Raw genomic sequence first — 27,325 nt, 5'->3', positions numbered from 1 at the left:
ACCCCAGCATCCACACCAGTTGTTCTAATTTTTAATGCAAGCTTTTTAGAATTAAAAAAATTGATTAAAGTTTCTCCATTTAACAGAGATAAAATTGCATTTAAATTACATACTTTACATGTAGAAGAAAAAAAGGCTTAGGAACTTAAACATGTCATCTCCAGAAAGTAGCTTGTCCTCTAGCCAAATAGACTTGCATGAGTTAGCCTTACCTGGAGCCATAACTTGTTATTCACTGCATCTCTCCCTGTAGCAATGCATTGAAATGTAGCATTCTGCCCTGCATTGACCTCTACATCCCCCAACCTCAAAAAATGTGGAGATTTATCTGCAGAGGGAGAAAGTAAAAATTACAAATAAGACTTATTACAAAAAATAAAGGTGCCAGCAACATTATTATCTCCCTTAACATCCATATTTTCACAAACTTTGGCTAAAAAATAGAAACAGAAGAGAGAAAATTATTTGTTTCATCTCTCATTTGTTCGAGGAGTGCTTTCAGTCCTTTCCCTTCTCCCCTCATGATTCTACTAACTTTATATTAAACATGTGTTATAATAAAGTCTTTTTAAAATCAAAGCCAAAAGAAGGAGAACAAATGCCAAATGTCAGCAGCACTTTACAAAAATTATCCCAAAGACAGTATGAAATCCATCATACTGAGAAAAACCCAATTAGCAGCATACTGCTCAAGCAAATAGAGAGATACTATTCACTTATTCGCAATGCAACTCAGAGCTCTTGTTTTAGAAAATGAAATCATTCATGCCATTGAATGTAGTATTTCAGAAGCTGACAAATCTATTTCCCACACTGACAAAGTCCCTAGGAAACCTCAGTGGCAAAATCACCTGAAGGATTTATTAAACTGAAGAAAGTCGACAGAGACACATTTGAGGAATGGGTACACTGCACAGCTTGCCCATCCTTCTATCAACACCTACTAAAGAAAACAGCAGCTGAACTGTTATTTCTTTGTGCTTACTAAAAAAAAAAAAAAAAACAAAAAAAACCAACCAAACAAAAACAACAAAAAAACCCACAATACACAGGAAAAAAAAACATTAAATTGGAACGAAGAGGGTTTGAACAGCAGTAACAAAAAAGGGCTTATCTGAATACTGTAACATGCTGATAATCTGCTGGTATGACTGTACATTTTGTTTTGGCACTTAAAAATAACACATAAGAGTGAGGGGGGGAGGGGGAGGGGCAGAAGAAAGGCAGATACTGAATCCAAGCAGAGCTTTGCTGAGTACAGACATCAGATAGCTGGGCTGGCTGAAACATAAAAAGGTAACTCGCTCAAATACCCTATAAGCTTGGTAGTCCCAGGGAGCTATGATTTTAAAAGGTTTGGGGTAGAAGAAAACAAGATGTGAGGTTGCCATTGCAACTTTATTATCTGACATTGTTTTGCAAATCAGGGCAGGGTATTGTGATATCTTGATCATTTCAGAAAGCAATTAAATTATCAGCCATGTGGTACATTACAATGAAATCACATTTTAGAACGGGCATGTCTAGGGGAAGATCAAAAGAGTTGAACAAAACCAAATTGCCAAAAAAATTTGATAACAAGTGTCAGAAATGCACAGTAACAGTTTCTTCCTCACAACTTTTTATTTGTAGAAGATTCTCATTATCACAATTTGTGTTTGCATGTGTGTAATTATTCCCCAGGATTAAGAAGGAAAAGGCAAAAATAAATGTCTGAAGTCTGTCCACAAAAAAATAAACAGAATGCAATCCCTCTGTAGTTCAATAGCCCTTTTACTTTCTTTTTTTTAATCTATTGTGCCTGTTTAGAATAAAAAAAAAAGAGAAAAAAGAAAAATGGCATGAAATCTGATAAACCTCCTACAAGCATCTGCCAATTCAGTTTTCTTTAACAGTGAGTACACACATTAACATTAAAACCCATTTTGATTATGCACACCAACTACAGTATGACTAAAAAGACACTGAAGAATTCCTGCTTTTTTATCCCTGTATAATTTACCTCTGGCAGAAAAAGATTTCATCCAGACAAATCACTATTGCAACACTACATTTCCTCCTGGAAGCTGCAACAAAAATACTATTGAAGGAAAAAAGAACATCAGTGATCAAGTGATGAAAACTGAGCAGGCCACAACAATATCAAATATGTCCTGAAAAGACAGAGAAAAATGCAGTTCTTAATCATTACTTACCACAAGGGTAACTCAGGACCTGGATGTCATCAATGGCAATGTAACCATTTCTCCCATCTGAGACTTCAGCTTCAAATATTACCTGTCAAAATGAAAGAAAAAATGTTTACAACACTCATTTCTACAGAATTCCCCCAGTGGCAAGCGTGTAGATATAAGACACACTGCCTTTTTCATTTAGTTGAAGTTTCTACCAGGTTTGACAACTGAATGGAATATTTATTACTCAATGTATTGCAGTTCCATACCATTCATATACATGACTTGCTTTGCTGCTCATAGCACACCAGAAAAACATGTTTATTACCTCAATTAATGGCATACTGCTTTCACTCAGTTAAATGTACAAACATGATTCAATTCTGAAAAAAAGGCATTACTTTGAAACAGGTTAGATATCAGCACAGAACTGATCAACCGATTTTAACAAAATTTTATCATTCTTGCTGGGGGTCACAATATAGTCCACAGTCTCCTGTAACCTTCTGCAGAGCAGTTGCATAGGAAAACATGCAGCAGCACAGAAATATTGCGGCACTCCCCAGTGGCAATGAAAAGAACAGCTGTAGCATGAGATTTATGTAGTAGTTGTTAACTTCATTCTTCATTCTTGCAAGATAATGTGGAAATTTCTGTGCATGAAGAAAAAGAGGAGACTGTTTTCACATCCAGCATCTTGACCCACCCCAAATGGGCAGTAACAACAAAGAATTGCTCTTGGATGGCTCCAGAGACCGGAACTGGATTTTGCTACAGAGGTACCAAAACATTACCAACTGACAGAAAAATATCTATTGACATGATTCATGCTTCCTTGCACGGACCAAAAAAAAAAAATTAAAAAAAAAATAAGAAAATATTATGATGGCAAATAATTAGAAGGAAAGAAATAAAGAATGAGTGAATGTCTAAACTGAAAGGAACTAGGAGGAAAGCATGTCAGTAGAGATTGAGTCAAGTGTTATGATATAAACTTGCAGTCACAATTGCCCAAATTAAGCACCTATTGGGCTTTTCTGTGCAAGGCAGGCTTAAAGCAAGTTGGCTGCTCTATGCATAACCTTTTTAGGTAGTTTACATCTCTCATTCTTGGGGACAACATAAAGGAGCAGCAAAGGCAATGAATTAACAACCCAACATACCCTGCAGGTGAGCAGAAGAATGCTGTCCCCATTAAACACTTTTCTCAGGTCTTCTTACCAGGGAAACTGCATGGCACACTACTAGGCAGCAATGACCACTTCACTTTTCAGTTTCAAGGGAGTCCTTGGAGCAAGCAGCTCCAGTTAACCTCCGGAGTTCCTTGTGGACCACTCATTCACAAAAATACCCTCTTCAGCAAGATACCTGAAATTTATGCAACTTGACTCTGTACACTGCATCAGGTACACTTCCGTGTTCTTATGTTCTACTCACTGAATTTCCTCACCTTTACATCCCATCCAGATGTGAAGTGCAATTTGTCTCCCCACCACAGGAGGCAGGGATCCCAGGTGGTCTGCTTATACCCAGAGATAATTTCAAAACCTCAAACAGGGAAAAATAAAGAAAACTTCCAAGGAAAGGTGACTATGGACATGTTAATGATGTGGTTCACAGCATTCCCAAACTTGTGCTTTGACTGCAGAAAGAGGAAGCCTGTGGGGCACATATATTTTAACAGCACTGGACTACAATCCTCTTCCAATTTCTCCAGAAGTTCCCCTGAAGACTGCACTTCTAACCCCTTTCTTTTTTTTCCTTTTTATTTTATTTGCACCCAAATGCAATTAAGTCGCAAAACCCACTTCGTTCTCTGCCTCTTCCTCCTGCTTTGGCCAACAACAGCTTGATGGAAATTAATTTAGTGTCTCAGGGTCCTACTTTCACAATGCCCCTTGTCCAGTGACCTCTCTGACCAAAGCACTATTTGACAGTGTCCACCCACTCCTTAGACATCTTCAGAGAGCTGGCACTTGTTCCCAGTAAGGAGCATCAATATTAATATTGATTAATCATATTTTTATTTAAATGGTTACATGATGTGGAAGACAACTCAGTAGGAAATAAACATTATATCTTAATCTCTTCTGGCAGAGAAGTTTCTTTACAACACAATACAGTTCTATAACATGCACAAACTCGAAAAGCACGTTGTTTCTCAAAGTCCAGTTAAGAAATTTGAGTATCAATGTTAAGAACTGGACTGAATTTACACCTCACATTAACTGGGTTGTTAGTAATTTATTTGGAAGTAACTTAGATCCAGTTCCCAGGGAAGCTTGGCCTGTGTAAGTGTGTCCTTCTCCTGCAAGTTGATACCTTCCCACACTGGGGGTCACACAAGAGAAAGTTACCTTTCCTGGAACACAGCTGGGAATTAATTTACTTGGGTTTTACTACCTCTACAAGATTAATTTAAGTAATCTCCACCCACCAAGAGTAGGAAGTTATCAAAAAAGGAGAAATTCACAGGAATTGGTAAGATAAAATCAAGGAGATCCATGGGAAAAACAAACAAACAAACAAACAAAACCCCACAACACAACAAAACAGAAAACATCAAGAAATATGGAAAGGCAAAGTCTATGAAAAGTTATAAGGTATAATGTTTTTAAGATAAGCAAAAGAAAAATGCAACAATTAAAAAGACAGATATTAGAGAGCTGAGATTTCATGTATGCAGTACTAAATTATTATTATTTACATTCATAATTGGTGTAAATACAACCATGAAACATTCATAACTATAGACACAATATAGCAAAAGGTGCAGCTCAAAAAAAATTATTATTATCAGGTTTTAATTTAATAACATCTGTTCACATTTAAAATGGGAAGCATAAAAGTGGAATTGCATATATGGGTGAAAACCTATAAAAAGCAATTTTAAATGCTGACAAGTTAGACCAGAACCTGGGGTTGTTCTTTTCCTCAGATAAGCATACACTACTTGAGAAAAAACAGACTGTTGAGCTATCCCTTTCACCAGAGGAGGCTTATCCTAATAAGACACCAGTGCTTTGGGAGTGAATCCTGCACTTCATCTGCACTTAAGTTCAGTTTACAGTCCTAGAAAGAATGGCTTCAACACTTTCATTTTAGTTGAAAAATAATTCAGATTATCACTCTAGCCAGAAAACATTAGTTGTCTGTGCAACTATAAATGTCCTTTCACTTATTACAATTTAATTGCATGCTCATCTAGTGCACTTCTGAGAGATGTTCACTTCCTTTAATGGAAAGGAGAGAGAGAGAGATCGTTTCCACAGGATGAATTGGGCTGGCACAGAGCAGGGCTGTAGAGACAGCTATCCTGTCTCATTTGTACTGGTGTTGCCACAATGAATGAGAAAGAGAAACACTGGATCATTCAGGTAGTTCAAATGCTACTCAAAGGAATTAGATTTGATCCCTGAATTTTCTACACAGTTCCAAGGTGATACTCAAATGTTATTTAATTCTCCAAATAAAATTTCATATCCTTGTTTTTGAAGTGCCTACATTCACATGCAAATGAAGATCTAGTGTCAGAACTCCCTGAACTGGATGCACTCCCACATATTTAGAGATTTCCAATGTATCTCTTGTCCATATATTGGGCCATTTTCTCCCTAAAACCATGCAAGCTTTTAGTGAACACAGTATCATTTGGAAAGATCCACGACAGCACTGAGACACTTCCATTTGTCTGGTTTGTACAGACTTCCTTCAACGACCTAAATCTGACAAATTGATCCCAGTCACCCTTCTATATTATTCACAACTTTGTAGACCTCTATTATACATCCCCAAGTAATTTTGCCTCAAATTTGAACAGTCCCAGATTGTTCAATCTCATATAAAAGCCATTTGATTATACTCATCCTTCTCTCTAAAGCCCTTTCTAACTGCACTATATTCTTTGAAGATAACGAGAGTAGAGCTGGCTCACAGTAACCAAAATATGGGTGAGTCATAATTTATACAACAGCACAATATTGTTATCTAATTTTTAACCATTCTTAACACTTCATTTCCTTTTTTTTTTTTCACCATCACTGGGCTCTATGCTGACATTTTTATGAACCCCACAATGATTTTATGCAGTGTGCATTACTTTATATCTCATTATCTACACTAAAATGTGCCTGTCATTTTATTGCTCAATCACTCACAGTTGGAGATAGTGTCATGGTCCTTCCACAGGACCTTACAATTACATACTGTCCTTGCTATTCCAAAGTAGCTTTCACCAACAAACTTGTCTTTGCATTGTTCTCTGGCACCCACTCTGGTCCCATATGAACATGCTGAAGGGCATAAATTTCCATAGGATGCCTTGGTGACTACTTCAAGACATCTTGACAATTTATTTCTACTTTCTCTTTTTCCTCTTAAACAATTATGTATCTATGGAAGTATATCATAGAATGGCATCTTAGCTTCACTACAAGCTTGTGTAGAGGGGTATTTGGAAACCTAACTAGACTCTATCAATCACATCACCCTTATATGTTTGTCAACCCCTAAAGAACTCTAAGTTGAAAATTAGGTGGATGATGTGCAATATAGAATAAAATAAAAAAAAGAGAGAGAGATGTGAGATATATGTATATAGTCTCAGAACCCCATCTCACAAAATTCTTCTCCCATCTCCTAACCTTCCTCATTGCTACACTAATATTAACCATCACCAACAATATATTCCTCATATATTTTTCCTTACAATATTCCAATATTATTTATAGGCTGAGGGGGGGTCGGAATCATATCATTCCCTCTAAGTGGATGATGACATGGCCAAGCAGCAGCCAATGCTGCTGCACTTCAACCCATACTCTACAACCATGTTGGAGATATCGGATTTATTCTCTGTATAGCATGACTAGCCTCCACAATAAATATCTGAGAAATTCAACAGTCCTCCTCCACAAACCAGACCCCGCTACTCCCCTTTCTAGGCCTCATTTTAGCCGCCACAGGAAAATCTGCTCAATTTGGCCTCCACCCATGACTACAGCTGCCATAGAAGATCCCACCTCAGTATCTGCCCAACTTCACTCCAGCACCATAGTAGTAGCCAAAATTCTCTTACTCATCCACACACACTCCATATTCTGTAACAACCAAACTCCCCTTACCCTATGCCTCTGCAAAGGTGCCCTCTCCACACTATTTGCCACCACATGCGCCCTACCCCAAAACAATATCAAAAAAATTATTGCCTTCTCCACATCAAGCCATCTAGGCCTAATGATAGTTACAGTTGGACTAAACCTCCCTCAACTATACTTTCTACATATCTCAACTCATGCATTCTTTAAAGTGATATTATTCCTTTACTCTGGGTCTATCATCCATGTACTTTTCAGACCCCAGCTTTAAAATGCAGATGATGAAAATCACTATTCATCTAATATTTCAGAAATAAATGTTTTGAACAACTTAAGTACTCAACAGTATTTGAATGCAATTGGAGAAGTAGCAATTATTACAGCAGAGACTCCTACACGGGTTTAATTGTTAAGAAATACTCAAACCTTCACCCTCCTTCACAGCCCTAACAATGCATCCTGTAATCACCATGAAGGCTAAGCCCGAACTTGTAGGAATATAAAAAAATATACTTTTTAAGGACTGCCCTCGCTGAATTTTTAACTCTTGTCAAGATCCAAAAGTTTAGGTATCAGCACCATTATTAGCTCATTTGAGGCACTGATCAAAATAAGGACTCCCATAGCATACCTAGTCCATTAACTACAATCGTAGTCAGGAAAGTGGGAAAACAACTTTGCAGCCCAAAGCCTACCTTTAGGAACACATTTCTTCCTAAGTTTTGTAACAGTTGTTTGTCATGGGGTACCTGTCGTGAGGTCTTGGTCCGAGGGGAAAAGAAGGACACACAAGACACACGAGGATGGTGAGACAAAGAGATGTCTGCCTGCTCAGCGCAGCAGGCAGCCTTTATTGAGTTTGCCAACTTCACACACAACACAAACATATTCCCACAACAGCACCCAGGAATCCAAGCACCTGCACATTATCAAACCGTCTTAACCTTGTACTCCCTGCAACCCAAGGCCGTGTCCATGGAAACCATCTAACCAGCTCCACTGCTCCCACGGAACACGGCCTAACTTTTGCACTACCTCAAACTTTAATTGTGGGGTTACAACTTCACCCCACAGTTGTTTTCTTGTAAGCGATATACCACCACCACCACCGAGCAGGATACTTTCAGTACAGTTTAAGACCTTCCTTGTCCTTTCTCCATTTGACTATTTTTCTGGCTACTCATGGTAGTGAAGGAGGCAGAATCTCCCACAGTTTTGACAGCAGTCCTGTCACACCATCATGTGACATCTAACATCAATTAGACAAAAATTAGTATTAAAAGGTTTAGTTACAACAGAAATGTAGTGTTTCATTGACTAATTTTTCCTGCTAGACTCTAATACATTGCATTAGAGAGAGGTGAAGAAGAATTTGTGATGGAAATAAAAAAAAAATTCAAAAAGGAAAAACTTAGATATTGTAGTTTCCACACAGCATTCAACTTGTAACATTTTTTTTGTTCCTGCATAGTAGTGCTTCTACTAGCTTAATTACCTGGAATCAAACTTGTAGATGGGTGAATTCTGATGCTTGGTGGAAAGGTGTATTAGAGAGCTGTATTCAAATAGAAGGCATCATGTCTGTGATAAACCACAGTAAAAGCACAGTAAAACACACACAAAAAACCCCCAACAAAAAATAAACAAAAACCCCCTCACCAACTGAACAAAACACACACACAAAAACCCAAACAAACTTCAACTAGAGTATTACTGGAAACTTCATGCAATTCTAATATACATAATCCAGATTATGTGCATTTTGATTTTTGGCACCTCCTACATAATTTTTATTCAATTTGTGAATAAAACAAATTAGTTACTTAAAATCAAAGGAAGAAGGGCAGTTACATTAACTAACTTCTTTAGTTGTGAGTTACATCGACCTCCCTGGATATAAACCTTTAAAGGCTTTCATAAGAATATAAAAGAAAACATATTAATTTTTTTCTACTTCATACACATCTCTTTTCTTGGTTAATTTTCAGTTTGGTAAAAGCACAGTAGGGTGACTACAGATATACTTGAACCTACTATTTACACTAAAATGATTAAGATTAAACGGCATATAGAAGCAAGTTTGTTTTGTAGTAAAACAATTTCCTGTAGATGAAGACCCACAAACAGCAAGACCAGTTATACATAAAACAGTAACCAATCCTATTCACTGACAAGTTTCTAGCCAAATCCAGTGCTTTTACAGTGTTAAAGGCATTTTAAAACACTAAATCAAAGGTTTTAATTACCAAGAAACTAAAAATTAATATAAACGTGAAAACAGTGTCATGTTACAAAAGAAACACTTAATGGAAGTTAGCTGAAAGAAAGGGACAGCTTAAGAAATCTTATCTAACATATAAAAATTTTGTTGACATAATAAAAAGCATTTCCCTTGTGAAAGTTACAAATAATTTTGCTGAACTAATTTAGATCTCACGAAAACATAATTACTTCCATTTGAATGCTTAAGTAATACTGTGAGGCAGCCTTTGCTGCTGACAGGACCCAGGATAACTTCCAGCACAGCAAATCAAACACTTGGGTGAAAACTTTGGGATCTCAAGTCTGCCAAGTCAGCTAACACCGTATTACTTCTTTTTTCCTCAAAAACACACCTCCTGATATTGAAAACCGAAGGATATAAGGTTATCTGTGCACTAGTATCCTTACCAGCTGAGCTGGTCATCTCAGATTCTTTGAGCATCTTACAAGGAGCCTTGACATTCACACCCTCAAGTTGTGAGCAAGATTCATCTCAGTTCATGCTCTCTGGTGAGGAATCACACCAAACATGCCTACAGAGGCTCCTAAAGGCTAATCCTTCAGAGAATTTATTAGTTGTAAATCAAACCACCTACCTACCCAATCCCTAGGTGAAAAAAGGAGAAAAAAAAAAAAACAACTCACACCACAATACAAAAATTGTCTCTTTACATTTAAGAACTAACTTTCAATGAGCCAAACAATATAAAAATGAGGAAAGATAATAACAATGTTTTACCTCCACAAACAAGATACATGTTCCAGGAAAACACATTATTAATATGAAGCATAATAAGCCTTTAAAACAGCCAGTATGACACAGTTATCCAGTGGCAGGAAGAGCTAGAAATTAGACTCAGAGACCCTAGAAAACACTGTGTTAGTAAAGAACACCAGGAAAAAAAATTCCCTGATCTTATCTTTGCTTACTTCTCATAAGTTGCTTATGCCAAATGTTTCTAGACTCCTGCCTAGAAAACGTCTGGATGAAGCACTATACATGGATGAGTTACAGCTGCTCTGGCTTTGGAGCCACAGTAGTTTATCATGTGGGAACACTTATAGTCTTATAAAAACCCACCCTGCTCTTGACTGACTGAAGAACTTGAAGAAAAAACATTCTTACATAGCCCATAAACACTAGATCTTCAATACACCAAAACATTTATTTAAGTGTGAAAGTTCTTAAATGATTGAGATTTAAAAATAACAGTAACACTGCATACAAAGGCATGACTTTTAACCATGAGCAACAAAGACATTAATTGCATTGTAAATCATGACATTTAAAGGCTAAAATGGGAAAGTAGTAGTAAGAGAAGTTAAGGATCAATATGAAATACTTAATACTTTGCTTATTTTTGTGATATACCAAAACCTTAAGAAAACACTTTTGAGTAGCACAGAAGCAGCCCTTTTGAACATCGCTAGCTACTTGAAAATGCAGCAATACAAGCCTGGCATGATGCTGCTTTTCCAAATCTAGGGCGGAGGTCAGTCCTTTTTGACTTTCAGTGACCTTTGGAAATTCCCTATTATGTGGAAAAAATTTTATTTATTTTTTTCTAAATATGCTCTGTCTCAAACCATATATATTCCCAGTCAAATTACTGACACATTTGAACACTCTCAGTAATCATACCCATTATGTCTTCAAGTAATATCTGCATTAACCAGCATATTTGGGGGACCACATAGCTGAAAAGTAGTTGGCAGAAAAGGACATAGGTGACGTGGTAAATACCAAGTTCAACACAAACCAGTATTGTGACCTTGTGGCAAAGAAGACCAAATGATATCCTGGGCTGCATTAAAGTGTTGCCAGCAGATCAAAGGAGCTGATCCTTCCACCCAGCACTGGTGAGGCCACACCTGGAGCCCTGAGAGACATGGACACAGTGAAGAGAGCCACTGAGTGAAGGGCCAGAAAGATGATGAAGAGACTGCAGCATCCCTCAGATAAGGAAAGGTGAGACAGCTGGGACTGATCAGCCCAGAGAAGAGAAGGGTATGGGGGAATCCCATCAAAGTATATAAAAACCCAAAGAGAGAGTGAGGACAGAAACAGTGTGACAGGACCAAACACACACTGTAGTTTGGATTGCATATCATCCCTTTCTCATTAGGAAGTGTAAATTGAAAGGTTTCATGTATGCACTTTACATTTACTAATATTTACTAGATGTTTTCTGCCAAAATGCCAGCCACTGACTAATACCTGCCCCTTTTACTATAATTCCTGCCTATGAACCATCTGTGGGACAATGGAAGCAATATTTGTATAAGTCATCTGGAAAGATTTGCTATCCCCTTCCACTAGTACCTAATAAAAATGTAATATCATCTATCAACAAACTTTTGAGCTATGAAAGGTTTTCCAGCAACCATGACAAAAGTTATCCATAACCATGGAGAAGCAGAGACTTTTCCAGAGGGCAGGGCAATCTTGCCCTATTGTCTGCACTTGAGGGTAGGCACACAGAGACTTTGTTCCCAAATGCTGACATCTGAATAAGCAAGTTTTTTAAAACCCAAAGCTCAAAATCTGTTGTGTTAATTCCTATTTGTTTCCATGTGAGAATACAAGCCTAAATGGAGCTGACTGATATGGTAACTCCTAAATTATCTTGTATGCTCTGTTTTATACTTTCTTGTTTGATTTTTTTTGCAGCTTAAAGCTTTTCTGTGTTTTGATTTAATAAACCAGAAGTTTAGGTGGGCAGTCGTTACTGCCTTTTTGGTGATGACCATTTGTTTATCAGCAGTGACTACAGACCCAAGAAATCCATATATTTATGAAGGTTAATCATAGGACCTTAACTTAGAGGTGGAACAATTTCATGGAGGAGGCAGCACATGCAAGTTCTTCAGAAGCAGATTACAGCAAACAAATCAAGTATAAAATGGCTTTTGTCAGACTGAAGCAATGGAATGCAGTTCAGTTTTGTTAACCAGGACTTCATTGCTTCATAGTAGTTTTGAACAAATCACTTTGACAGGCTACACCTTTACTTTACTGTAAGTAGCATAATTTCCACATTGGGTTAGGCTAGAACAACCTCAAGCCATGCCTAACAACTGGTTTAACTCCTTTTTTCTGTTCCCAGAAATTAACTGCTCATGGTTAGTAAAGTGACAGCAAAGTCAATCAAAACCGCATTTGTGAATGAAAAAGCAAAAGAACCAGTTATTTCTCAAGAGCATGATGCATTGAAAATGAAAACCTGAAGAAGAAAGAGGTTAAAGCTGTGCTTCTGTCTTCATAAACTGATATACCTTAAAAAAAAATAGAATACATCTCCATAGATACACAATGATATCTACAGATTTTTTCTCATGAAATTTAATTTTGTGAAGTAAAAAAAACCCCTAACCCCAAAACCAAAAACCACACCAAAAAAACAGCCAAACAAAAATCACTAACTGAATCTTTCAAAGTATATTACCTGACATCCTTGTACAGGTCATGTCTAGGGTGTACAGTTGGGATCAGGTTTTGGTGATTTTGCGTTCAGTGAGACTACCTAGCAAGACCACAAAGAGAAAGACCTTGAAAAGGCCTCTAGATATACCAGATATGCCAGATCTCCAGATACTCAGATTCAATTTCAACAAGTCTCTCTGCAAGTTATCTTCCTACTTCTGTAAACATTAGACCAGGAACATTGAAACCATTTAAACTGTCACTACTACTTGGTTATATGCAATATTACATGCCTTACTTAATGAAATCAGACATGTCAGATTAATTCCCTAATTTTCTACTTAAAGCAGAAACTTGCATTTGAGATTGTGATAGTGAAATATTTCTTTTTCCAAGTGCTTCTACATCAGAAACAGGTAGTAAAGAAGATGAAGCACCAAAAGTAATAGCCGTGGAATCTGTGATACTGATTAGGTAAACATCAGTCAAGAATGATACAGATCTAGTTTACCCCACCACTGGCCGAGGCCGATATGTTATATTAACTCAGAAGGAATTCTCCAAATATGTTTTTCTGGGATATTTTTAGAGCTTTCAGAAATGATATCATTAATAGTAAAAGAATTAAATACAGAATCTTTGTAGTTTCTTCAATTTATTTGGAGCAGAAAGCTAAAGCTATTCGGCTTATAATCTATATCTGTAGATGCTATAGTTGATATAGCTCAACAAATAAAACCTGATCAAAGCAGAGAAGACAAGTTACTGACATGTCAAGTCAGGCACATCACACTAAGACAAAAATTAACAAGACAGAGACTTGGGGGCAAAGAACTTCCTCTGTCCTCCTTAAAACCCTTGAATATATCTAATAAAGTCTTATTAGTCTTTTTCCCTCCTACCTTTCCGGTGTTGATCAATCTGGTACATCAACTAGCCTTTGAACAAACAAACTAAAATGAAAAGTCAAACAAAGGAATGATGAATCCAAATTCAAGGGAAAAGGGTCTCTCTGTTCTCAAAACAAATCCATTTTTATTTTTTAAGTATTTAAGATTAATACTGAGCAGATCTTTGTTTCTTCTATAGGTGTATCACATAAGTTATTTCAGCAATTTTGGCTACTAAGACAAGTAGTGCTTCTGTCTCTGGTACTGCACAGAAATGTATCATTTTTCTCCACAGATAAAGGAAGGCAAAAATACTGCCAGAATGAATATTGTCTCTTGAAAGACAGAAATAACCAAGAACCATTCATAATCACATCCTTTGAACTTTTTCAGGATAAAGCACCAACTTGTTTTTTAAATTGTTCAGAAAAATAGCTATGGAACACCAAGCAATTACTATTCTTGAAACAGGTTGGGGTTTATAACCAGTAGAGCAAACCTACCATAGCTTCTTTTAATTTGAAACACGTGTTTTTAACGTGCCTATAAAATAATTTTGAAAGAGATGGATTATTAAATGGCAGAAAAAGATTTCATAGATGAATACTAACCTTTCACCTCATAAAATTACAATTTTCATCTACAATAAGCAGATAAGAAAGAAGGATGTCCTTACTAGTAACCTTCTGAAGATAAATTTCAATCCCAAAACAAACACATTTTACAACCTCTATTCTCAAGGCTCATTCTTTATTATTGTGAGTCATGGTAAGTTATTAGAGATTGTCCCACTGGCAATCATAGAAAAGTCAAACTCTATATTTAAGCTGCCCTTTTTTCCAGTAGGGGGCAGGGGCACTGTCCCACCAGTGGATCCAGTTGATATCTGTATCACAACATGCTGCATTTTGTTCAATATGGTGCTTTTTAATTCCATGATATTTTATAAAGGATGACAAAGGCAATTCTTAAGCGGGAGTACATTAGGGTTTGTGATATGAATGGTGATTTCCCTCCTCACCAGATTCAGGCTTCTGCAGTCATAGGAGATTATCATCATGTTCAGTTCACAAAGGTTTGCAGAACACCACAGGCCATAATAAATTCCCAGCATTAAAACACAACTTTAACCACCACAGACATTCACCATGCAAAAGCCAAGAGTACATTGCTCCACCACAATAAATACTGAAGGCAGTGCCAGTATCTGCAACAAATGCTCTACTGTCTCCTACTGGAAAATCCACGTACATTTAAATTAGCAAAGTTCACCATAGAATACACATTTACTTTATGCTCACACTTAAAATACACATGCAATAATACTTATTTTCACAATTCTAAAGATAAGCCACAAAAACTCCAAATCCATGCCTGTGAAAAAACTACAGGTTTTGATCTGTTTACACAACTTCTTCTGGATACCAAGCTTTTAAATAAAATCACAAGCATAACTGTGACAAAAAGGTCAACAAGATATGTACATATATACACACACCGTCTATATACTGAAGGAGAACAACGCATCTAATTAGAGCATATTAAAATATTTCTGCACTTAGCAATAGATATATAGATCTATGCATGAATGTGCTTACACATGCCTAAACATACTTTGAATCTGGACAATGTATTGATCCCACAAAATGAACAGGGCACTGTGTCTCAACAAACATTAACTCTGTTTATCCAAAGAACGCTAAGAAACCGCCAGACTGTTGATGCCATTTTTAGGTAGCAACATTTTCAGATATTCGCTTATATGTTTGGCAACAGGGTATTTGGAGCAACTAACCTGGATTACCTAAAAGCCTTTTGTAAAGAGATGTCAAAATTAAGCTTTCTCTAATTGCTCAAATGATCCATATGGAGTTGACAGATTCCCCTCTCCTCTCCCTTGCTTAAAACAGACCTAGTCATTTCAATCAAGCCAAACAGTGACAGGACAGGGCTATTCAAAGCATTTCTATTCCCCTCCCTTACACTGATTACTGTTTAATAATGGTAAATACAACAAATTGAGTAACAGTCATTTTGTCCTTTAGCATATCTAGCTATCCTTGGCTTAAGTTTAGTCAATCCTGTGCACAAAACCAAAGTCAAACATCAAGGTCCTGACAAAAGTCAGTGATTAATAAGGACAATACACACTAAAAAAGAAAAAACTGTGTGATCCATCTTTGTGCTGTAAACAGGTCTCTGGATGTGAAAAAATTCAAGGTATTTGTAAGACAATAAATTCAGCAGATGTCAGAATATCTAGGGAACTCAGGTGCTATTCATCTTGTGCCTGAAAGATATGGAGAAACAATCCCTTACTAACAGCCATGCCTTCTTTTCTCCTTCCTCTTCATCTAACACTGCTTTAGTGTAAGTTGTTGAATGCCTGAATTCTTAAATCCAGGATGTGCTTCTGAGGACAAAATGCTTTCCTTGTGAGCTAAACAATTTATTATGTACATTCAGGGTATTAAAACACACATGCATGCACATGCACACAGGGGTTTTTTACTCTTATTGTCTTATTGCCACTCTCTCTAGCAACATAGACAGTTTCAAAACGCTGTAAGATAGCTTCAAGAAAAATGTCTGTGTTTGTTCTAGAAACTCCATCCACACACTGTATGCAGGTCCAGAGGAGAAAAAAAAGTATACTATTCTACTAACAATTAACTTTCTGAATATAATAAAATATGAACAAGTGGTATCTAACATTCAAACACTATTTAAAGTGGAACATTTTAGACATGTCTGATTTCAACCTACAAAATACTTTATATCTTGTATCCAAAGAAAACTTTCAATGAGTGCCAGAAGGTAAGAGTGAGGTACACCGTTAACATTAAAAAATCATTAGAAAGTTCCAGGGCCTTAAAGCACAATTCTAAAAACTGCAAAACCCAGAGATTTAGCAGCATCTCTCACTATGCCTCAAATACCATGCTGCTACTATTAGGTGTTAAACAAATACCAAAATAGATAAGCTGGGTATATGTTAAAAGGCTAATTTTGATCCTTTTCAAAGAAATTAAATAAACATATGCTTATCAGGTACAACAAATTTGGGATAGTAGAATATTACTTAACTGCAATGGAAATACGTAAGAAATACAAAAAGAGCTGCTTTTTAATTACCAAAGATCTTAATTTCAAAGGGGAAAAACCCAGAAGTACCAATAAAGGGAATCCTCCAGACATTGATAGAACATGCTTATTTCCATGCACTTTTTTTCAGCAGACCATTGCATTTTCCTGTGATTAAGTTACTACAGCACCTCATGCTTTTACCAGTTTACAGAGCTCTAGCATAAACTGTTACACCACCACATAAAAACCAGCTCACTCATTCTGAAGATATTCTTTGTGGCACTCCCTCCAATGCATCCTCAAACATATGCTCTTACATATCCATACCCCAAAAACTGTAAATATTTACTATGTAGTCTCAGTTGTTCAATTTTTATTTAGTTTCAAACTCTTCTACTCAATGAATAGCAGAGGAGCTAATCAAAGGATAAGCTAGGAAAAAAAAATCAAGGTTTGAGTTTGGTTGGTTTTATAATTTTTTTTTTCTTTTTCCAGCAGGGTTTTTACTGAAAAAAGATAACAATCAGATTGAATAAAAATTGTCACTGCAGCAACAGTACCTAAAATTGATGTAATGTGAAATCAAGCTCACAGCATTTAGCTGAAATTAAGTTTCTTAGTGCACATGGCCTGAGGAAAATGAAAGTAAGCAATGGAATATACTTCTAGAAATTTCTGTGTCATCTCTAAAAACTAACCAATGAAGAGTGTATTCAAATTTTACATGAGAGTAAGACTGTTACTTATATGTCAGTATAAGAGTAGCTAGACATGCACATGCCACACTTCATGCCACTTTCTGCCACACTTTCTATGTGAAAGTTGAGAAAGACACTATTTTAATAGCCCTGTTTATATCAAGGGCTACATCTGTTGGTCAATAAAAATAATTTTACATCTAAACTAAACTGCATGAAAGTAATGATTAAAATTTCTTTCAAAGTATAAATAAGATCTAACACACTCAAAAATGAACATTTCTTTTACTGAATTTGCACCATCCTTAATTTGTTGTCTCTTTTGACTTAGCTGACTTTTTGATCAGAAAGACTAAAGTGAAGAAAAAAAAATACAAAAAAAAAAAACCAAAAAACCCTACCTAGGCCATTAATTAATAGATTTGACAACAAAATTAGGTCAGATCACAAACTGTTATAACTGACAAACCCAAGGGTAGCATCCCTTTTCAGAGATTAGTAGCCAAACCAGTTGCAGTAAGTAACTTCATGAGAAAAATATTTCATAAAAAAAAGAAAGCAACCACTATATTCAGGATGATGTCTTCATTTGTAATTTTGCTCAGTTCATCAGTTCAAAGTACACATAAAAAGAGACATATAAATTTTATTTTTTTTAAAGAAAATATTACTTCCCCAAATGATCGTTTCCTTTCTTTTTTCCCCTCCAGTCTCTCTGACCATCTCCTCTCTCACTGTTTCTTGCCCTTCCTGCAAAGGATGAAGTATCTTTTGCCATCCTCAGAAAAGAACTTCAAGGATAATAATTTGATTTAAAGCGCTCCACTTCACTCATGAAAAGCCATGAGACTTCTATCCAAGGCTACTAATATATTTTTCAAACAGGTACGTGAAATCTTCTTACAAAGACATTATCTTCATTTATAAGACAGAGTGAAAATAAAACCAGAAGCTGAAAGTGTCCCACAACTGGCAGAACAAGTCTGGAGCAGAAACTTAAATTACTTAAAGGCAAAATAAATTAATAGAATCATGGAACCATTTAGAATTTAAAAGATCTTTCAGATCATCAAGTCCAACTACAAATTCTTAGTCAAGTGCTTATCTGAAAATACCTGTTAATGTCCCTTTAATTCACTCATGCAGAAGCCTGTGTATAAAAGTTAAGCATCTTAGCTGAATAAAAGCCTGAAATCCTGTTTCTGAGCTACTATACAAAATTTTCTCCCTGGGAGGTGGGGAAGTCTTTTAACTCATCATTTTTGGTTGTCCCTGCCAGTAAAGCATATGCTTTGTTTGATCTAACCAGTAAGACCAATTTACCTGAAAGCCACTTTTCAAAGACACGTTGCAAATACTCCATTGAAATAAAGTCTTTAGTATTTACTGGGCAAATTTGACCAATTCACTAAGTGACTTCAGCAAATCCAGCAATAACATACTTCTCTAAGAACAAAGCACTAAATCCACTTCTAAAAGCAAAATAAAACATATTCAAAACAAAAAGCCATGTGCACACAGTACGTCTGAACAGCAGGCAAGTATTTCTTGGCCATTTCCCTGTGCTGTTAATAAAAGCATCTTGCTAAGTATAAAAAACTTGTACAACTACAGCAAAGTCTCAAAGGATTTGAAACAATTTTTCCCTTTCTCCTACACTGCCTGTTGTGCATCACCTGTTGACATGACACGGAAATTATCACGTTCTCTACTTCTCAGTGTAGCACAGTCACTCATCCAATACCTCCATTTACATCCAAATCATAGGACCCTTTGTCCTCGTCCTGGGGAAATTTGCCACCATCACTGGTCATGACATGAATTCTATGACAAGACACCTCGCCTAGTGGATGAGGAAAAGGCTGTAGATATTGTCTGCCTGGACTTTATTAAAGACTTCGACATTGTCTCCCACAGCATTCTCCTGGAGAAACTGGCGGCTTATGGCTTAGATGGGTACACTGTTGGCTGGATAGAAAACTGTCTGGATGGCCAAACCCAGACAGTGGTGGTGAATGGAGTTAAATCCAGTTGGTGGCCAGTCACTAGTGGTGTTCCCCAGTCCTTGGGCCAGTCCTGTTTCATATCTTACTCAACGATCTGGATGAGGGGATTCAGTGTCCCCTCAGTAGGTTTGCAGATGACACCAAGTTGCCGGAGGGCAGGAAGGCTCAGAAGAGGGATCTGGTCAGGCTGGATCAATGGACCAAGGGCAACTGCATGAAATTCAACAAGGTGAAGTACCGGATCCTGCACTTGGGTCACAACAAACCCCTGCCATGCTACAGGCTTGAGGCTGAATGGCTGGAAAGGTGCCCTGCAGAAAAGGACCTGGGGCAGCTGAATATGAATATGTGCCCAGGTGGCTAAGAAGGCCAGTAGCATCCTGGCTTGTATCAAATAGTGTGGCCAGCAGGACTAGGGAAGTGATTGTTCTCCTTTACTCTGCCCCGGTGAAGCTGCACCTCAAATCCTGTGTTCAGTTTTGGGCCTCTTACTACAAGAAATACATCGAGGTGCTGGAATATGTCCAGAGAAGGGCAACAGAGCTGGTGAAGGGTCTGGAGCACCAGTCTAATAGGGAGTGTCTGAGGGAGCTGGGGGTTTTAGCCTAAAGAAAAGGAGGCTCAGGGGAGACCCTGTTGCTCTCTACAGTTTCCTGAAAGGAGGTTGTAGGAAAGTGGGGATTAGTCTCTTTGAGATAACAAGCCATAGGACAAGAAGAAACGGCCTCAAGTTCCACCTGGTTTAGATTGGATATTAGGAAAAACTTTCCTATCTCCTTGAACTACACAGTTTTGTACATACAGGACGTATCTTTTCTGCTTGTTCTGATTTTGCATCTATTTCTTGTGCTTACATCCACCAAACATGATAATGTTTCTTAAGAGAGGTCTGATTTTCTCAGAAGGACAAGAACCAGTTTGCCAGGCTAAGGTTTGAAAATACAGCCTTGTACACTGCTGCTGACAGATGGGGCAGGACTTGCTAAAGGAGCAGGTCTGCTGCTTTGCCCACAGACATGGAGAATGTACACAATGTGTACTAGGAAATGTGAAATTTGTTGTATTCTAGACCATGAAGCCTTCCTTGCTCCTTTACTGACACTCACTCATTCCAGATTTAAATTACAAGTTACACAAAGACTGTCTCAAATCCTCAAGTATCCCACCTGCAAGCTAGAAAAAAGTGAGAATATTTAATATACTGACTAAAGAAAGCTATTATCTCACATATATATTAATTGTTAGGAATGCACTTAAGTCTGGTTATGAAAAAGAAGCAGTTCTTAAAAAGAATATTCTAGTCTATTTCAAAAATAAGTATTACACTACAGGCAAGGAAATAAACTTTCTTCGCCTACATCTAGCACATTGACAATTTGAGGTAAATGTACTGAACTTAGTTGTAACATTAACTGATTTTTTAAAAATCTCTCCTATAAACAGGTTAAAAAATATTTTAAAAGGCTAAAGTGGAAGCGAACGGATGGTGTTACTACAGCAGCAAAGAATCCAAAAAATGCCAGATTTCTCCCTTTTCAAATGAAAACCAAACTGCCTGAGTTATTGGGTTAGAAACTACTATAAGCAAAATTCTACAGTCTGAAAAGATTTACAGAACTCCACAAAAATCACTACAAAGGTACTTAAAAAAAAAAGCTAGAAAAGATGAAAAATGGAAAGTAATCATACTGCTCTGAAGCCTTACAAAAGGAGAGCCCAAGCAAAAATCTTTAATGAAAATCACTCTTTATTGCAGCAAATCACGTTATCAAAAGTATATAGTTATTCTTGAAAATAGAGAGTATTTTTATCACAAAGGAATTCAAAACACATGTATCTGAGGGAGCAATTATTTTACCTAGTAACATTTACCTGTAAGTATAACAGTATAACATTTCCACTTTTTTGCAGTGTTATAAATATATATATGCATATTAATGATCACATTATCAGTTAAGTGACTGAAGTCTGTTCAGTTTTTGGGTTAGCTCTTGCTTTTAAATCCCAGAATCCTGTTCTTTAAAGAATAGTTCATAATCTGTCTGGAGTGCCACCTATCTAGAAATACTCCTCCTTACCCTAAGAAGGTCCAATGTGTACAATTCAGCATATACTCAAAGCAAACAAACAAGTGTTTATTTTACTGACATTGTTGTTTCAGTCTTTACTTAGCAATATCATGCTGCTCACATTTCTATAATGCTTCTTTTGATTCACTGTCATTTACTTTACATATTGTCGCTTTGTAAATAAGCTGCTTACTGCTATAACAACACACTTGCTATGAATCAATAAAATGTAAATCTATTTTATACAAATCAAAGAGCCATCATATGTCAATGACTGCAAAGAGCACTGCCTAGTATTAATTTTTTCAGCCCACCCATGAAGATCACACACAGCTTACAACTCTGTAACCTCATATGGTGTTCAATTCAAACATATTTGTTGTAAACTACCGCTTTTTAGGAGCCAGCTAATGCTTTGCACCTCTTTTTCAAATTTTACATTCCGTACACAGAGGGGGTTTTTTGCCTTCATTACTTTCCTCCTGTCTATTTTTCAGTTCATCATACCAGTGAGGAACTCAGTCATTCCTTCTTTCTTGAAAGCTCCAAGTCCTTCCCCTGCAGGTAAAAGCAGCTGGTTTTGTCCAGGTGTCGTGGGTTGGCTCTTAATTTCACAGGACAAGCTGTGTTTGTGAAATATGTCCCACAGTGATGTGTGGACATCCATACAGTCAGGATGGTGTGCAAAATGCAGACAGGGAAATTAATAAGTATACAATTAAATATACAAATGTTGGCATGAGTGCTTAGATGCTCATGTTTTGCCTACATCCAGTCAGACACTCGTGACTGTTGCCTCTCATCTTTTTGCTGTGCACGTCTCAGAAGAATACAGTTCCATCTTCTCTTTAACATCCTTTAGAGAATAGATTCAAGGTCAACACTAGGAACTTTAGATACTTTTATCTATTTGCCTTGCAGCTTGCTTTTCCACATACTTTTGAAAAGTATGTTATATATCTACATGCTTATTCACACATACATACAATTCATGAAAGCCAGCCACAGAAAGCAAAGGGTCAGAATCCAGTTCTACTCACATGGAAAAGGAAGCCTGTCATCCACAGATTTTTGATTATGAGGAGGAGAGATCCTGAGCTCTAATAATTTATTTAATAACATGTGCTCTTTTAAGCAGCAGTCCAGTGATTTCTATCTCCTAGCTAATGAGATGTACGTTTCCTTAACAGAAAATGCTGTCAACAAGAGGACAGTGAGAAAGATGATGATATCTACACATTTTTTTTCTTCTCGGTATGATTATTTACAGGACACTAAATAATAGGACGCCCCATTTTATTGTTTGCCCTTTCAGGATCACAGATGGTTAAAACAGAAGACCAAGAACTATAGCTCTCAAGACATCTTCTTTAAAGTACTAAAGAAAAACATTAGGAAGTGAAGACAACACTTAGTAACACAGGTAACATTTCATATATGAAGAACCCTTCAGATTAGAACTTGTCCTGAAGTATATGAAAGTTGAATAGGTTGACAGTAGAAAACTTTGCCTTTCCTCTAAATGGCTTAAAGCTAAAAAAAGTACATTAAACTCTTCTAACTTGTACCATTTGACTACCTATGGCATTGGTCTCTCTTGCCTCTTTAATAATGCCAGAAATTTAGAAAAGATGGTATCCTATTACAAACTTTCTAAAGTAGAAGCTCCAAAATTTCTGTATTTGACCCAAAACATAATTTTCGTTGTTAAAATGTGAGTTCCAATAAAATATAACTCTAACATTGCTCTTCACACTTTGACCAACATTAAATTTATTATTTAACCTATGAATCCATTGTTGTTATGATTATCAAACATAAAACAGGCAGGAAAACTTGAATCAAGTTGTTCTACATTGTATAATACTACATCAAAAAATATTTACCAGGGCATTTACCTGATGTACCATAAGCAGCAATAAGATACTTTTTTCTCCAACTGTTGTGAAACACATGTCATGAAAGTACATTTTCACCATATTTCCTGTTCTTTAAGGCTCTTTTTCTATCGTGAAAGTTTAGGGAATTGTTTCAATTTCTTTAAGGTGCCTTTTATTTAACCACAGTTTATAGAGCTGTATGGCAGGCACCATTTCAGAACAGTCAAAACCTGATGCTATTAGAATTATTCCCAAAATGCTTTCTGCTTCATTCTTTATGTATTATTTCTCTCTTTGCAATTCTTAATCTTCTATTTTTCTTTACGATTACCTTTTTGAGCAATGATATTTCACAGAACTATCCACAATCATTCCAATATGTCTTTCTTCCTGGCAACATTTTCTTTGCCATCATCTGTAACCATCATGAGATTCAAATTAATAGCTGGAATTCCTCCTCAAACCCATCATTTATTCTGAAATATTTTTATAATTAAATTTATTTGGCTCACTCCTGTATCTCTTTTGCATCTCTTCATAGACAATTTTAGTTTCGACTATCCAAAAAAAATTTTGAATGATCTGAAAAAAATACCACTTACTTAACCATCAATTTCCTAATTCATTTGTGAGGATGCTGAAGTGCACAGCTTCCAGAAGAATTCAGATACTCCAGTATCGGGTTTTCTCTCACTTTCCCAATCTATGACCACAAATTTGACTCCTAGCCATAATTTTTTTTTTTAGGTGACTGAACTGCAAGTTGTCTTTTTTATATACATTTCACAAAAAAAATTAAGCCTTGTCAAAGAACTTTTAGTCAAAACTTTTCATATTAAATCTCAAAAAATATCAGCTGAATCATCCTTACATATGTCCTCATGCAATTCCTTTCTATGAACTCAAGGGTCTAAGAAGAATAATTTATTTCCATAAAGGGGATGAAGACCTCATGTACTCTATTTTTGTACACTTATTCATGTCTTACCTCTTTGTGCTGGCTTTGGAGAGGATGGACTTAATTTTCTTCGTAGCAGCTCTTATGGTGCTGCATTTTGGATTTGTGACCAAAACAGTGTTGACAGCACAAGGATGCTTTGGCTATTGCTGAGCAGTGCTTGCACAGCATGAAGGCTTTCCTGCTTCCACGCTGCCTCACCAGTGAGGAGGCTGGAGGTTGTTTGCAGGAGGTTTGTGGGGGGCACAAGCAGGACAGTCAGCCCCAACTGACCAGAGGGATATCCCATGTCATATTGCATTGTCCTAAGCAGCAAATACTGGGGGAAAGAACGAGGAATGGGAGGATGGGGTGAGGGGACAGGAGGAGCATGGGGAAGTGGTTTTACTTTTATTTCAGTCATTAATGCTTTGTCCTGGTGTGTGAATATTCTCACTCCCTTTTTTATTACTCTCATTAGGACATGACTTGCACCATTTAAAAGATGTCTTCCTCCTTGTAATAGTCATCTTTGCTTTAGTCTTAAATACCCGCAGCTTTTAGTTTCAGTGGTATTGGGATATTCTTGGCTTTCTTACTTTTATTGTTCCAGATCCCTCTTACACAGGAGGGTTGTTCCATGATAGCTGAAATTGTTTTAACCTGTCAGCTGTTCCTTTCAACATATTTTATTGTTCTACCATAGAAAAATCTCACTCCTGTGAGACTGCTCCTATGGAATGAAACAGGATCACTCCTACAGAATAGCTATAGAAATAATAATGTGATTTTCCCTGGCTAGACAGGTTTCTCTTTGGCAGGTTTCCTAAGTAGTTACCTCAAGATAATAACCATTCATAGAACTGAAAACTTACTCTCCACATTCCATCTTAATATTTACCCCACCAACCTATATTACTGGCTTAGTGTATCCCATTAACAGTAACCATCGCAGCCAGGTTGGGAGTACAGTCCTAAAACAGTCCTAACAGCCATACAATAACAGTTCACAACACTTCACTTTTTCACAGAGTTTCTCCGAAAAATCACATTTTTTATGCTTTTATGGGGCTGACTCAATTTTGAAGAGCTTGATGCTGCCCTGGGAGCAAAGTGGTGCAGAACTCCCGCACCCAGTTCCATTCCTTCAATGAGCTATTTGCTTAGGAGCAAAAGATTCTTCCAGTATCTCCATAAGGACAGAGAGAATATTAGTGGAGTATTTCTTAAAGAATTTAATTTTTTTTCTTCTTCTGCATATCTTACCCTTTATTAAAACTTTATTAAAGGAAATAAAAAGTAGAAATGAACCTACATATTCAGCAGAATAGAAGAGTCTGAGCTTGTCAGAAGACTCAGGGAAAAAACCGACTCTCATATAAAGTCACACTAATTTAAAAAAAAGAAAAAAAATCACCAATTAAGTGTACTTTATCTTAATTTTAACAAAACCCTTAGCAACCGAACATTGTAAGTCTTGGTTGCTATGACAAAAATTATTATAATTAATACGATTGGAAGCAAAATAAAAACTGCTGTGCATTGGAGAAGGTATCATAACAGTCCACAATGAGAAAAGGTCATTAGATACTGTAGCTAATAATAATTAGCTTTTCTGAAAGGTCCCAAGAGAAGCTGCTTTTCAGTTGTTGTATTCTCTAACATTCCTTGAATCAAAAGTGAAGCTTAAACTAGAGTATGGACTTGACAACTCATCTACCACAAGCCAGACAAAACACCTGTCTAATGCAGAACTCTGGTTCTCGGTCCTTTGAGTATCCTTCAAAGAGCAGGAATGGACTTTCCCCATATTCAACAAATTGGCTTCATCATTGGAAGTTGTCTCTCTTTAAGTACATTTTTCATATTAGAATTTGCTGTCTTTTGAAAACAGAAGCAGTTATTAATTATAGCTTATTGCATATCAGGTTTCTCATCTTTACTACACTGTAAATGCTACTTCCAAATGCTTTCAAGGGTTTTCAGGTTTTTAAAAATAACTTAAATAACTACATAATTTTTTTAATAACCATCTTTAGATAGTAATGGTTACTATTAGGGTAGTTACTAGAGGGTAATGATAATTTGAGTGTCAAAGTGGAAAGTGAAGACTATGTTTAGACACATACAACAAAAATTATTTTTCCAGACTAATAAACACAATTTGGTATCATTTTGACCCAGCAGATTTAAACAATTTTTTTTAGATTAACCAGTCAAACTGCTTTATCAAGCCCATTTAAACTGTGAGCAAGATTTTAGAAGTGAGCACTCTGAGATAAATAGTGACTGACACTGAATCGTTAGAGATTTCTGTGACACAGCACATGACAGGTGACCTTTTTTTCCCCTAGGTTAACACAGAATGCTCAGTTTCTAATATATAAACCTATGAAATTGCATTTCTTTTTACTTCAGAGCCCCAAGAACAGATCCCTGCTTGTTCAAAAAACACTAGTAAAAAAGTACTAAAAATAGAGACCATATTCAAAGGATTATTTACAGACCCCTCATATATTTGGGTTTTAACAAGTGTGTGTATTAGCACAATTTGTAATTTTCAGCTTTTGATCATGCTAAGAAACACTGGGGAGTCACAGATATGTAAACATAAGTAAGTGTTTTAAATGGGCTAATAAATTATAACGCACAAATTTCAAAGACAAAAAATATTATTTTGATGAAATTTCAATAACTTTGGCAACATTTTAACAAGCCACTGACACTATTAACACCTTCCCACTGGCAAGGGCAGGTTTTCTTAATTTCACTGCTCCTGCCTGCCCAGTGCATGGTCTGCCT

At 36.6% G+C, this 27,325-nt stretch overlaps 1 protein-coding gene across 13 annotated transcripts in view; it reads right to left on the bottom strand.

Annotated features, from left to right (window-relative positions):
• Positions 1 to 27,325, bottom strand: part of PTPRK (protein tyrosine phosphatase, receptor type K) — a 397,175-nt gene that overhangs the window by 218,519 nt on the left and 151,331 nt on the right. For all 13 annotated transcript variants that reach the window (XM_027691497.1, XM_027691405.1, XM_027691440.1 and 10 more), the window contains exons 4-5: positions 2,196 to 2,277; positions 213 to 328 (exon numbers count right to left, since the gene is read on the bottom strand). In XM_027691497.1, coding sequence (XP_027547298.1) covers positions 213 to 328; positions 2,196 to 2,277 — 198 coding nt within the window. The remainder of the gene's footprint in view (positions 1 to 212; positions 329 to 2,195; positions 2,278 to 27,325) is intronic.

This window comes from Neopelma chrysocephalum, unplaced genomic scaffold (genome assembly GCF_003984885.1).
Source record: "Neopelma chrysocephalum unplaced genomic scaffold, ASM398488v2 Primary Assembly neopelma1_23, whole genome shotgun sequence".
NCBI lineage: Eukaryota > Metazoa > Chordata > Aves > Passeriformes > Pipridae > Neopelma > Neopelma chrysocephalum.
This window is presented reverse-complemented; position numbering and strand designations above follow the sequence as displayed.